Raw genomic sequence first — 14069 nt, 5'->3', positions numbered from 1 at the left:
CAACTACTACATTGTATGTAAAGCGGAGGCATTAAAGAAGAAAGAGGCAATGTTATAAATGTAACAAATGTGTATTATTCATATATTTTTCAAAAATGCTCCTTTGTGATATATTATATGAACCACATCCTCAAAAACATTTGCTTTTTGTCAAAGAGCTTTATTTTGTTGTCTTTGTTGCTTTCTTTGCAGGTAGCGAGCACGAGCATCACTGACAGTGGTTTCATTGTTTCGCTTCTCCAGTTTTTTCATGACATCCTCAACAGAAACCTCTGAAAAAAAACAAGGTTATCATTTGGTTTGGTATACTTCATTCACTCTGTAAAACAATTAACATCATCACGCTCAAGTGCCTTTAAATGCACCCTGTGTGTTGCTTAGTTTCAGTCATTTTATTTATCATCATAGCAGGGACCATTGATCTTTACAACACCACAATTTATATATATTTATTTACACATAAATTAATTTTGCAAACCTGCTTGTCTTTTGGCAGCTTCCCTGGTCTCCCATTTTATCATCTCCTCATCAGTCACTTCTTCTCTCGCCACACCACTCAGCTCATAGATATCCACCTCATGGAGTTTAGGTAATAAGTCCTTCACCCACTCGTATCGAATAGGACACACAGTCCTGATGTACACCCGTGAGGTCACCAGCACATCGTGGAAAATGACCCAGTTCAGCTCATCCTCCTGGTCAAACAGCTTAGAGCAACAAGGGATTATGATTAAAGGATAAATCAGTATGTTTGTAAGTATGAAAGCTTTGGTTCCAAACAAAATTGTGTCCTCTATGAAAACTGTGTTTTATTATTCTTACTGCTATTATTATTTTTTTAATGCATTTACCGATGATGATGGATGAACGTGAACCATGGATCCATGGCCATCCATTGTGCAAAACACTCTTCCAACGGACCTATGTGGGGTGAAAAAAAAAAAAGGACTTAATTATTCACAACCAGCAATAACTGACATTACTATGAAATAAAAAATAATCCCAAACAAGAGCTGAATATGGACCATTTTAAATTAACTTAGGGGATACCTTCTGGCAACGTTGGTAAAGTATCCTGTACACAGACACCGTCTGAAGAGTTCACTCTTATTGCCATCAAATGTCTCCACAGGGAAATCTTTCTTCTGAAAGGAAAAAGGATCATACTCAAATTAATGATCATAGCAGTGTGTTGGCAAACAAAACAATAAATGACAAGTTGAACATCTGAGCCCAGTGATCTGCAAGAGGTCCATTACAATTATTCAAGTGCAATATTTGTGTAAGGACCAAGCATGGTCTATAACAGCTAATATTAAATAGGCAGCATGTTGCATTACAGTTGTAATATTTACAGCAATATGAAGCAGGGCATGGATACACAGCATGCTTGACTTGGTGATTTAAACTGCTGTACCTGTTGGAGGCGGAGGAGGATCTCTCTCAACTGAGTCTCCACACTAAAGGCCGACTTCAGCGCCCTCCAGTGGATCCAATTATCCTTACACCAGGCTGAGGGTCTTTCACTGCAGGGTGGAGGACAAAGGCTCACACTTAAAACTATATTTTATTATGCAGTATAAAATCCTGAATACATGGCACCTGATAGAATAACACTGACATTTCTTTGCACACACACACAAATAAAAACAATGTTAATGCACCTTGTTGCATTAATCAGTAAAGTTCTTTACCTGGATTTACATGACTGAAACACACTGAGGAGAGTAGCAAAGTCATTCATACTGCCGCTCTTGGCCGCCAGCGCTCTGTGCTTTTTATCTGCCTCTTTCTGCTTCTCAGGGTGGCCTGCAGGCAGGAAGAGAGGTCTCAACACTACACTTCTCAGCATGTGTCATTTCCTGACACATTCACTAAACCAACATGTCCGTAAATAATTCAAAACTTCCTTGCCTCTATATTTAAGTGACATGCTACTAAACAATTCCTTTAATATAAACCAAATATTATGGAATACAATTTTTGTGTAAGCTCCGTTTTTCTCAGATGCTTTTTGTTCCCCTTTAAAAGGTAGCTTTAAAGGGGAAATGCTGACCTGGCCTGATAAAAATGTTCTCTACGGACAGCATGGCGGCCACGGGGAGCAGCAGGTCCTGACAGCCGAGCGACGCGGCTTTGAGCACGGCCCTGGTAAGGCCTGGGTGCAGGGGGAACTCCACCATCAGCTCCCCCAGCGGGGTCACTCTACCTCTCCTACAGCCAACACACCAGACAGATAGGAGCTCATGAAGTTTCACAAAGAGTTACATAAAGCCACTACAGCTCGTGCTTGGAAGTCAACAGGTATAACCACTTACCTATCAATGGCATCAAATTGGTAGAGCTGTTTTAATGCCTCAAGAATAAACCGTTCCTCTGGACAGTCTAGATAAGGGAACCTAAAAACAACAACTCAAAAGGTAAAGACAACATACAACATTTTAGTAAGTATAAGAAAGCAAACAAATTCAGAATAGGCATCAGGGTACCTAATGACATCATGAACGCCCAGGCACTTGAGTGTGAGTATCACCGCAGTTAGACTTGTCCTCTGGATTTCCGGAACTGTATATTCAGGCATGCTCTTCTCCCAGAATTCCTTAGTGTAGATTCGAAAGCACTTACCGGCTGAAGTTCTTCCAGCACGGCCGGCTCTCTGCTGAGCCTCGCTCCTAATCACAGAAAAAAAATAAGGAAATCCAGTCCAAAAGTTTGTTGATATGCTTTTTACATGGCACGGGTGTTAGCAGGAATATTACTAACAATAAATTGCAGGTTCAAATGACATGTTAATTATTTCTTCAAGAACTTACTTTGAAATAGGCACCACCTCCAAGATATCCATGCCCACCCTTGAGTTGTGGTTGAGTTGCTTCACAAACCCGCTATCTATGATGTACCTTAATGGGAGAAGAATGTTGTGAACGTGAAATATTTAAATGATGTCAATAAAACACAAGTCAATGTTGTATATTGGATAAATGCAGCCTAGTGGTCACCTAATAACCACAGGCACCACTCACTTTATTCCATTGATGGTGAGAGATGTTGCTGCAATGTTTGTGGCCACTACACACTTCCTTATTCCTGCAGGTGGAGGCTGAAAGATCTGCCTCTGTTGATCTATGACGAGACCATAAATAATAAATGTTTTTAACTTTTGCAGTATTGTCACAAGCAAAAAGATTAACTTCATCTGGAAAAACAGTTTGAATCTTAATTAGGATGTAACTGCTGTTTTATGCATTTACCAGTGGGCATGGATCCATAAAGAGGCAAAATAAGAAGGCCCTCCACTGTTTGGTCCTGAACATCGTAGCGGTAATCAATAGACTCAGCTTTTTCATATAACAAGTCACAAGCTCGCTCAATCTCTGACTGACCTGTCAAATATGGAGAATAAATGTGACTGATTTTGTCAGGGTTAAGATATACTATAACCTTCATAATTATACTCTTGCATTGCCAGAGCTCAGGGTCTGGCTAGTCCACACAGCATTCCAGGATCAGAGAAAAATATTTTCTCTGATTAATTGGCATTTCTTTAAACCAATCACAGTCGTCATGGGCGACAGGAAGTATCTTGTTTTGGTGGAACGTGTAAGTTCAAAAGTTGTTTTAGTTGTTCGAAAGAAAACAGATTGGACAGATAGTCTAGCTAGCTGTCTGGATTCACCCTGCAGAGATCTGAGGAGAGTTAACCATAATTGTCATAAATCGGAGTTTAAAATTCCAACACAAAGAAAGCGGAAGGAAACGGACATCACCGATAAGACATGCATCCCGCAGGATTTCCTGCAGCACCGGAGAAATCCCGGAAGTGAAACATCGTAGCTATAGACGGCTTTATTATGACTTACCTGTCAAAAACACAAGAATATCCCCAGCCATTTCACTGGTATGCACATCAAGGGCCACTTTGACAACCTAAGGAGCAAAAGATGAAGGGCAACAATACACATCAAGCTATAAAACACACAAACTTGATCAACAGGTAATTATTGTTAAGTTTTTAAACAAAGTTCAAGTAAATGTTTTTGTTCCTGTAACATCCTAAGAATAAAGAAGAAAAAAAAACACCTGACTCAAAGTTAAAACTCAGTACCTCTTTTGCATAACCAGTGCTCTCTATGTCTTTAGGTCCTACAGCAAAACCAAATGTGCAGCTGACAGGAAAAGCCCTCCCTGGGATAGCAAAGATGGGACAGCCACCAAGAAAAGCTGAAAGTTTGTCAGTTTCCAAGGTGGCGGACATCACCACCACCTTCAAAGGGAAGGATCGGCCCCTGGGGGCCTTAGCAGGGTTGGAGAACATTTTCTTCAGTAACCCCAGGAGAATATCCTGCAACAAATAAACATTCACTCAAAGTGTGCATTGACAGACTGACAGAAAGAAGTCAATATTGTATGCTGACCATCTGTGTACATCTTACTGCTATAGTGCAGAAATGATAAATGTCATTGATATTGGGACAATGTCATATTGACTCACTGTGTTAAGGCTGCGTTCGTGGACTTCATCCAAGACTACAACACTGTACTGAGAAAGTACAGGATCTGCTAGGATCTCTCTGAGCAAACATCCGTCTGTCATGTACTTCACCACGGTGCTCTGGCTCAAACATAGTCACATATTTATGTTAGATAGTTACAATGAATGTTGTATTTTGAACAGGGGATGAATCCTCTTTGCCTCTCACCTGTGATGTGCAGTCATCAAAGCGTACTTGGTAGCCAACCTCTCTACCCAGATTGCACTCCATCTCTTGGGCTACCCTCTGGGCCACTGTGATGGCAGCCACCCGGCGGGGCTGTGTGATGCCAATTTTGCCATCTTTACAAAGACCTACACAAAAATGAGAAGTGATATATTAAAATCCAGTGCTCATTTATCATAACTATCCTAATTCACATATGCCGCTGATGCTTTACCCCAAAAAAAACGTATTCAAGTGTAGGAGCATAAACGCGTGTGTCAGTGTAGATCTATCCAGTTTGTGTTTAGCATTAACGTTAACTTTATATGTAAAGGGACAGGACATCAAAATTACAGCTTACCTGCTTGATGCAGGTACTTTGGAAGTTGCGTGGTTTTCCCGCTGCCAGTCTCGCCGGTCACCACCAGGAAAGTGCTGTCTTTGACAGCCTGGATCAGTTTGGCTTTGTGCTGATAGATCGGCAGGTGTTCGGACTCATTTTCTTTTGAATGCAATCTCGTTGATTTGGACATGAGTAATGTTAGCTTTACCAGCAGATAACAGTGTGAGGAGCTCAAAGGACGAAACGGATACCGATGTGCATCATGCGGAACACGTTGAAGTCGGTGTTCTTTGCCCACAGACGGGATTACATTTTACAATGAATGACTCCTTTCATGTTTCTCTGTCGTTTCAAACCAAACACAAAAACTGATGTATTAAAATAACCACAGAGAGCGAGCTAAAGAAAATAAGAAGAAATGAGAACGAGCAACACGCTCGCTCAATAACTTCCGCAAACTAACCCATTCAGCGTTTGTATTGGTCGAGCAGCGGGCACATGACCGAAGTTCTTCCACCACAATAAAAGTCTGGCTGGATTTCTTTTCTTTTTTTTTTTAAATCAAGCTTTATTTATATTTCTGTCTCTCTCTCGTAACACACGTGCATAAACAAGTCTATTCTAATGAACTTATCATTGGTGGATGTAAAACAAAAATAAATAAAAAGTTACTCAAATTAATTGTCTCCTGAGGTCTTCACTTTGAGCCCACCAACCATTATAGATTTTTTCCACAACCACCCAAAATAAACAAGTGCCAGAAAACGTCCTACTCCCACTACCCAAAGACAATTGCTAACATCTGAAAAGGCTTGATTTTTTTCATTACAAATCATAGACAGTCATCCACTGAACCTCTCAGTTGTGCGTCCAAATATAACTTGGTTGTTTACAGTAGATAAAGAGAAGGCCCACCAGAGATGTAGTGAATACTCTGTCCTGGCCCTGGTGTGCTTCGTCTTAATTGACTTCCTTCCTGTAAGACACGTAAAAACAGAGACAATTGTTCAGAGTTACATATTAGCAATAAATCAATGAATAAATCAATAAGCCAAGATTCAGACTGAACAGATCAATAGGCTGCAACGTAACTTACTATTGTTGCAAGACTGTAAGCAATCTGGTCCTTTACAGATCATTATATCACAGTGGAAAATACCTGTAGGAGAACATTCAATAGTAAAACAAATCGATAAGGCCAAAATATACCAGAAATGTTCAGAAAACATATATTTTCTCTTTTCGTTTTGTTTTTACGTTGTCTTACATACCGGGTTTTCAGATGTTGGGGGCTTCCCAAATGAGAACAGCTTTACCACAAACCATTTATGAAGAGTAGGGTATTTCCACTCCTCACTGGCAACAGTTCTATGCCTATCACCACTGAAAGGACATCTGAATTTGATACAAAGAGGAGTTTTGGTTGATCAAAGTATGGACCAAGATGTTTACATGTAATTAACTTTTGGATGATAAAAAAAAGGTAACATTTCTGGTAATTTCTTGTGAATCCATCCTTTAACAAGTAGGTTCCATCTCTCAGTCATTTGGGTTTTTAAGCGGTGTTGCCCAGCAGTCTTCCAGCAGCAGCACTAAATTGTCATTCACATGTTTGAGAACAAAGACCTCCACATACACAGGCTCGCCAAGCACAGTTACTAATGGAGGATCTTGAGAGGAATAGAAAGAATTGCAATTGGAGTCTGTAGATGAAAGATTAAAAAAGAAAAAAAAGCCTGCATAAAAACATACATATACAAATTTAGACAAACTGAGTTTCATGAACAATAAAAGTAAAAATTAGGAGTAAAAAGCAAAAACTTGACCTTTGGCAAACCTCATTTCAGTCCTCAGTATTCCCTTATTCTTCAATGTTGACATGTTCTCAGATCTTTCACCCTGAACCCTGGCGCCCAGTTGAGTAGTTTCTGCGAGCACAAAGCTACACTGCACAGTACAACTAAAAGAAGAAAATGTAAATGAGTGTCCATTACCTTCAAAAAGCTGAAGTGGAACTTTTTTTTTTGTCCCCCATTTCTTACTGGAAAGGAGTGTCACGAAAAATAGAGCCCTTCCGCAGATCTTGTTTCACTTCAATGTTGACCCAGTGAGTTACCCCCCCATCTGCTATCTGTAACACATAACCAAACTTGTTATAGTTAGTCACAAACATAACGTCTCAAGACTGTGGATGTGATCTATTTACATTTACCACAGACTGAGTGCCACAATCAGTAGATGGAAAGCTGAAAGTGATGGCATCCTTGGATTGTTTTTTGGGTTTTCAGTTGTGGCTTTTGCTGGAAGGGATCCAGACTGCATCCAGGTTCTCAGGGGGGACCGTGGCATTCTGAGGGATTGTGATGTTGAACCCGGCTTCGTTGCAGGAAAGAATTCTAGAGATCAGTGGATCATCATTTTTGTTCACCTCTGTAACAAAACAAACACTAAGAATCATTATATTATTATTAATAAACTACATACACACTGTCATGGCATTTATCTGTGCTTGTAGAATTGATACCTTTAGTTTTTCCTCGCACAGATGAGCGGTATTGACAATTTTAAACCGTCCCTTGTCTGCAAGTGCCATGATGACAACAGTCAGGTTTGTCGTGTATCTCTATTATACGTAGGATAAGATTAGAACATGAAAAACTATTGTTTAAATTTGCATTAAAAATAGACAGACAAGCTGAAGATATGTTTCAGCTTACATGTCTTCTCACAAAACATCCATGGGAAGCAACTGTTAGGTAAATAAAGGTGTCAATTTCTCCAAGAAAGTAGTGGCACTGCTTTGCAACAGCGATGGCTTGGTAATATGCGCTGCAATCATCTGTGTGTTATTTTGGGCACAAATAAGGGCATAGTAAACACCTCAAAGCTATGTATTCAAGCTACTTATCATTGATCATCATTTGTTTTTAGTATCAGACTTACCTTGAACATAAATGGTGAAAGGAAGACCAGCATATTGCACCTTTGATATGTAAACAGAGATGAACCCACCATGGCAAATAAATGTATCATTATTCATAGTGTTAGCAACTGCTGCTTTAAATAGTTTTGAAGCAGCATGGGCTTCACCTTTCAAAAGCAGCAGTACTAACAAAACAAATGTTACCAAAATGCAGTCTTTACTGTGATCCCCATTTTTGGATACTGAGTACTCTGACAGGTGGAGCAGCTGCTTCTTATTTCACTTAATTGGCACAACTCTCAGAGTAAAAGCAACTCTCTGTTGCCTCACAGCATGAGGGTACTGTGTTTAAATCAGTTTCTGGGGCCTTTCTCCCTGTATCCTTCCACAATTAAAAGACATGCAGGTGAAACTGAGATTCTAAATTGTCTGTAGCTGTGAATGTAGTTTGGTTTGTGAATACAACAAAAGGCTTTCATTTTGTCTGCAAAATCAAGTAAGTCAAGTCAAACCAAAAGTTTAAAGCAATTTCTATGGCCAAAAATGTACTGTTTTGCTTCTCAGATGCATTCAACACATCGTACATGCACAGGTTTGTCTCATTTAAAACATGTATAGACTATGTCTCGATTTGTCTGTGAAGATCTTTATTTGATAGTCATAACCAAACAGCAATTACTCATTGTCTATTACATGTACAGGAAATGCAGTGCAATGATACAGCAAACAAATATAATAAGATATCTATCAGATATATGTAAGTGGAAAAAAAGCAATTTCAAAACCGTCATTCAAAAGGATGTTGATACCAAAAATATCTCAACAGCTGTTGAAAATCGCCTTTACTCTCTCTATAGATGGTTGAGCTGGTCTGTACTCCTGTTGTAAATTGGGTTTTTGCATTCAGCTTCTGACAATGAAACAACAGAGAAATGGGAGAGCGGTTGAGCACACAGTATTATTTCTTCACGAAAGCTCTCCACAGGTGATTTCAGCACTCACTTTCTTTGGCTTTCTTCTTCCCCCGACCTGATGCAAAACAAAATACGTGATTAATAAGTGATTGATGTGAGAGATGTTTCTGCATCGGGCTATTTATTCTGACAAACAGATAGGCTAAATCGTTTTGATAAATGAAATCAGAATACCTTTGGGATGATTCTTCACCTGAGTTGGCATGGCTTGTTGCTGGTTGATTTCACTTTGGTTAACTGTGTAAGGAAATTATTAAGTGAAATTCCTGACAGCGTCAAAATGAGGAAAATAAAAAGACGAATATATTACCGTAATAATGCCGACTGACACTTGCTTGCCGTAATCTGCTGAAGAGCTCTGAAGAGGTGAGAGATAGGACTCAGTTACTCCAGTTTTTCAAGATAATAAGAGTAACCAGTAATATAAAGAGCAGTGATTCAGCTGAATGTTAAGCACCTTGATGAAATCTCTGTTTTTTTCTCTGATTTTCCATCCTCTCAAACTGGTTCAAGTTTGGACAAATCCCAGTGGCATTTTGAACGGGTTGAGTCCCTTGCGGATCAGGCCGAACACCTGATAGATTGAGAGGATCCATCCACTCAAACTGGTTCAAGTTTGGATAAATCCCACTGGCACTTTGAATGGGTTGAGTCCCTTGCGGATCAGGCAGAACACCTGATGTCGGACTGCAATAATTTCTGGTGGGGTCACCCTGCTGTTTGGATGGGCCTTGGTCATCATTTTCTGATATTTAGAAAAGATACACTTAAATATGGACTCAGACAATCGTGAGGTTTTAGGTGGGAAAACAAAGACAGTAGCTTTTTAACAAGGTGAATCAATAGATGACATGGTAAGAAAGAATCAAAGAAAGAAGTAGAGCTGTGTGAACGCACCATAAACAAGATGATCATTGGCTGCTACTGTGGGAAAAGGAAACACTATGAACACTACTGCTTTTCAAGAAAACACAACAGACACATTACTTGTCGTCATTAACTTACTTACTGCATAACATATACATACTGTTAATATTACCAGTTACATGACGTGTGTGTTTTTGTGTTGTTATTGAGATTACCTCTCTGCTGCAACTCTACAGGCACTCTATCTGTTTCCACAGGTGTAGCACTGACACCTGCAGTGGGACAATACATGAAGCAACTTAAAGGAATAGTTTTGTCTCATATTAATCTTGTAAAGACAAGGCTACAGCTAGCAGCAGGTTAGCTCAGCTTTGCACAAAGTCAGAAACAAGTCCTTTTATAGATCAGAAACGGGGAAAAATAACCAACCTGGCTCTGTTCAAAGTCTTATAAAACTAAACTAATGATTTTACCAAACGTTTGTTGACATTTGTGGGAGATATCATCGGTGTTAGAAATTTAGATTATCTCTCAATTACATCTCCAAAGCTAACGTGATTATAGGTTGCTCACAATTTAAACAACATGGACGTGCAACCAAAAATAACTATTAATTTGAAAAAAGAATGTTAATTCTTGTGTATTTGCTATGCTATTCATCACTGACTTTGCCAATGTGCTCTTTTGTGTAGCCAACATTTTCAGTGATGTTAATATCTATTTAAATAATTTTAAAAGATACTTACAACTTAATTCGGATTTAAGATGCCTTAATTGGCTATACTGTACAGTACTGTAAGCCTACTGCACAGTATATTCCAGGGGTCTAATGTAAAAGTATCTATGTACCGAGAAAGATCGTACAGAAGATTAATCTAATGTTTTAGATACTGTGGGATTTCATGTTTTGCTGTATTGTTGTGTCTTGTCCTTAAATGTGTCTGCTGGCTGTACAAACCATTTCCCCTCAAGGACAATAAAGTTGCCTTGACTTTAAAAAGCAAATTGTGAAATTGTTGCTTACCGTCAGTGCCTGCACCTTCAGGATTGTTCGTATTATACTGCTTTCTGTAATTGCAACACACTGAAAGAAAAAGTTTAATAATACATTTTTTTAAATAACCACTCAATCCATCCATCCATCAAATAAACTAACAAATCATAAACTTTTGTCTTATCATCTGTGTAGACTGAGAGTGCAAGACTGAGCAAATACTTACATTTGCACTTGGTGCAGCAGTAGCCACTGACGCTCAGCAGGATCAAAGCAGCCACACCAGCACTGATGAAAATCTGTAGCCTCATCTTTTCACTCCGAGCATCTGCGTTATAAGTTGTGTTTTAACAAATATGTATTTCACAGAAAACTCTAACTCATTCACTTGTCCTCTCTCATGGGGGAGGTTTGTGACCATGGAAAGGATTGAGGCTGCATGTTTCTGCACAGCCTGCTGCTCAGTATTTGAGAAAGCATTATCTTAAAACCTTCAAACAGAAATCCCCTACCTCTTTCAGCAACCAACTCCACTTGAAGACAGTCACGACCCTGCTTACAGTGATAACACCCCATGTCAGAGTTGTTAAGTTTATCGATGAAGATGGAGTAGTTCCCCTTTGAGCCCTGATTAGGAAAGACTTTCACCCGACCATTCCTGTGGTCCAGGAACATAATACGACCTTCAGATTTGATATGGACCAGATCTCCCTTGAGAGTATGGGCCCAGGACACCCAGTTGAGTTGAATTGTTGTAAAGTTGCATGGCAGGAGCACAGAGGAGCCAAGTGCAGCAGTGAGTGTGTGCGTCTCACAATCATCGGAATTCTGCTCACAAGAGTTGTCAAAGTGAGGCTCTTCTTAACAGGAAAGACAAATACAAGAACAAGTTTAAACTTTAGGTTTCTCATGGCATACTAAATTAACCAAGAGTACCAACATCCTCATTACTGTAGAAATTTAAAACATTTGTCTGGAGATCTTTAAATGAATTGTCAAGGCTCAGAATACATTTTTTGAATGTGACGGGTAAGACGGGTAACACTTAAGCAGACAATTGAGCAGAATTATTTTTTTAAATTTAACTTTTTTAAAGACACTGATTAAAAACATATGTAACATTGAAACAGATTGTTAAGACAGCCCATTATAACTAGATGAATTATTAAACTGTGTTTTGAAGGGGGGCGGGGGAATAAAAAATATGACATATCATTTACTACTAATATCATAGTCCAGTAATAATATCTTGTCTTGTTGTCAACAGATTTGCCAGGCTCTAAGTATGCCAACTTAAATATTTAAGCACGAGAAATCAAAGATTGAGGAACTTAAATTGACTGAATAATGTAAAAGGGGAGCAACAATTATAATGTAGAAAAAGAGATAGAGTTTTATGAATGGAACATTTTTAACAAATTTTACTTTTATTCTCTAATTTTATTCACAAAAGGACTTACCATTTGAAGACACACAAATAAAGCACAGAGCTAAAAGGAAGATCCACCTGTCAGCAGTCATTGTAAGCAACTCGTACAGTGTGAACAGCACTGTGGTTAAGCTGCACACTAAGCTCTAAGCATCACGGCATAACATCACAAGACCATCACGGGTCATTTAGTTATTTTTGAAAGTGCTTTGCTGTCTTTCAGTTTCACATGAACGGCAGCCAAAATGTTTGACATAACTTTTTTTCTTGATTAACTTGTAAGGTGATCACATCAACTATTTTAACAGTATTTTAATTTAAATCGATAAACATTTAATTTTTACACAATTAACATGTAGATGATTGTGAGAAAAAGGCCTGAAATGACGCCTCCTCCAGACCACGTCCTGTTGATGCTTCCGGAGAAAGGGGCGTTGTGATCAAGTACAGGATATGTGTTGTCACAGTGTTCAGGCAAAAATAATTCCAATTCGATGCAATTTCAAACAAACAAACGTTAAAACCTGGAGGACATAATACAACATCTGAAAACCTTCTCCTATTGTCTTGATATTCTACCAACAAGTGTTTTCAAAAATATTTTAAATTGTTTGGCTCATGATCTTCTACAGATTGTGAACACGTCTTTTCTTTCAGGAATCTTCCCACAGGCCCTGAAAACTGCAGTAATCAAGCCACTCTTAAAAAAGAACAATCTAGACACGTCACTAATGAGCAACTATAGGCTAGTATCAAACCTTCCGTTTTTTATGTAAAATCATTCCAGCCTTCAGGTCTGGGTTTCAACCACTCCACAGCACTGAGACGGCTCTCATCAAAGTCTTTAATGACAACCACCTAAACACAGATGGTGGCAGCATTTTAGTCGTAATATTAATTGAGCTTAGTATTGCATTTGATACGGTTGATCATTACATATTACTTGGGAAAACTGGTTTGGCGTTTCTGGCACATTACTAAACTGATTTGAATCCTACCTAAAGAATGGGGAGAACTTTTTGGCTAAATATTACATGCAGAGTTCCCCAACGCTCCGTTCTGGGGCCTCTTCTGTTTTCTATACATGCTTCCACTGGCTCAGATTATGGAAAACAACTAATAAGTTACCATAGTTATGCGGACGATACACAAATTTACACAACCTCCAGGTGACTACAGTCCAATACAAAAACTGTCAGAGTCCAAAGTCAGTGTTCAGCTTCAAACGACAGTGTTAAAAACAATAGACAAAGCCAGAAATCTTGGTGACCTGAATTTTAAAAGCCACATTTAGACAATTACAAAGTCAGCCTATTATCACCTTATAGGTCCCATGGCATGAAAATTTCATTTTATGAGTTAAAAAAACAAATGAACATGCATTTCCCCAGCTTTCCTAGGGTCCCTCAGTGGCTAGAAATGGCAATAGGTATAAACCGAGCTTTGGGTATCCTGCTCTGCTTTTGAGAAAATTAAAGCTCAAATTGGCCGATCTGGAATATTGCCCCTTTTGAGGTCATAAGAGACAATGTTACCTCCCCTTTCGCTGCTTTGCCCGCCTAGAGAATTTAGCCCACCCTTGAAAGAGAGACATCATGGCTTTCCAATGAGCAAAGTGGCAGTTGGTTAAGGCCAAACCCCCAGGCTCCACCTTGCCCCCCTCTTTCCTCCTCAAAAGCTACAGACTCAGAAATGGCAAATGCTAAGGAGGTTGAGTAAAATTTCCATGGTAAGCAAATCAGAGGTAGAGTTGGGCGGGTGTTCTAAAGCACGCATACTTGGACACATGACAGACAACACAAGCGAGTCAGTCAATGAGAGACAGGTATGGCGTTATGAAAT

General features: G+C 39.1%; 2 protein-coding genes and 1 long non-coding RNA gene across 5 annotated transcripts; all 3 read right to left on the bottom strand.

Moving 5' to 3' along the window:
* Positions 1-52: 52 nt before the first annotated feature.
* Positions 53-5511, bottom strand: dhx40 (DEAH (Asp-Glu-Ala-His) box polypeptide 40). Its single transcript, XM_034867541.1, has 17 exons — positions 5059-5511; positions 4701-4846; positions 4493-4612; positions 4106-4342; positions 3861-3927; positions 3252-3383; positions 3024-3123; positions 2814-2900; positions 2490-2672; positions 2319-2399; positions 2057-2214; positions 1695-1809; positions 1418-1526; positions 1051-1145; positions 852-921; positions 479-707; positions 53-272 (listed from the first exon to the last, which is right to left on the bottom strand). Exons 1-17 carry the CDS (start codon positions 5228-5230, stop codon positions 151-153), a joined length of 2223 nt encoding a protein of 740 aa, XP_034723432.1. The 5' UTR covers positions 5231-5511; the 3' UTR covers positions 53-150.
* A 330-nt stretch (positions 5512-5841) lies between these two features.
* LOC117942198 lies at positions 5842-6536 on the bottom strand. The gene is made up of 3 exons (XR_004656092.1): positions 6312-6536; positions 6137-6199; positions 5842-6016 (listed from the first exon to the last, which is right to left on the bottom strand). It is a non-coding gene; the product is annotated as an uncharacterized LOC117942198 (long non-coding RNA).
* An 87-nt stretch (positions 6537-6623) lies between these two features.
* On the bottom strand, positions 6624-12490 carry LOC117942197. 3 transcript variants are annotated; one of them, XM_034867540.1, is made up of 12 exons: positions 12259-12490; positions 11311-11631; positions 11025-11126; positions 10829-10888; positions 10020-10076; positions 9835-9879; positions 9543-9682; positions 9395-9440; positions 9248-9295; positions 9112-9174; positions 8966-8992; positions 8590-8873 (listed from the first exon to the last, which is right to left on the bottom strand). In XM_034867540.1, the coding sequence occupies exons 1-12, from the start codon at positions 12317-12319 to the stop codon at positions 8815-8817; spliced, it is 1029 nt and encodes a 342-aa protein (XP_034723431.1). In that variant the 5' UTR covers positions 12320-12490; the 3' UTR covers positions 8590-8814. The 3 variants fall into 3 exon arrangements, 2 of the variants coding, with proteins under 2 accessions (XP_034723431.1, XP_034723430.1); XM_034867539.1 differs by having other exon boundaries at positions 9835-9861; positions 11311-11658; positions 12259-12486; XR_004656091.1 differs by lacking the exons at positions 9543-9682; positions 9835-9879; positions 10020-10076; ... (2 more) ...; positions 11311-11631; positions 12259-12490 and adding exons at positions 6624-6743; positions 6867-7000; positions 7083-7171; ... (1 more) ...; positions 7565-7663; positions 7758-7879 and having other exon boundaries at positions 7984-8992; positions 9395-9517.
* Between the last annotated feature and the right edge of the window lie 1579 nt (positions 12491-14069).

This window comes from Etheostoma cragini, chromosome 3 (assembly GCF_013103735.1).
Source record: "Etheostoma cragini isolate CJK2018 chromosome 3, CSU_Ecrag_1.0, whole genome shotgun sequence".
NCBI lineage: Eukaryota > Metazoa > Chordata > Actinopteri > Perciformes > Percidae > Etheostoma > Etheostoma cragini.
This window is presented reverse-complemented; position numbering and strand designations above follow the sequence as displayed.

Coding starts and splice junctions, on each gene's coding strand:
- dhx40 (XM_034867541.1), bottom strand. CDS start 5,230: ATGTCCAAATCAACGAGATTGCATTCAAAAGAAAATGAGTCCGAACAC. Junction 1,146..1,417: donor TCCTCCTCCGCCTCCAACAG/GTACAGCAGTTT, acceptor TTTTCCTTTCAG/AAGAAAGATTTCCCTGTGGA. Junction 922..1,050: donor TTTACCAACGTTGCCAGAAG/GTATCCCCTAAG, acceptor CACCCCACATAG/GTCCGTTGGAAGAGTGTTTT.
- LOC117942197 (XM_034867539.1), bottom strand. CDS start 12,319: ATGACTGCTGACAGGTGGATCTTCCTTTTAGCTCTGTGCTTTATTTGT. Junction 9,175..9,247: donor TGTCAGTCGGCATTATTACG/GTAATATATTCG, acceptor TTCCTTACACAG/TTAACCAAAGTGAAATCAAC. Junction 8,993..9,111: donor GGTGAAGAATCATCCCAAAG/GTATTCTGATTT, acceptor GTTTTGCATCAG/GTCGGGGGAAGAAGAAAGCC.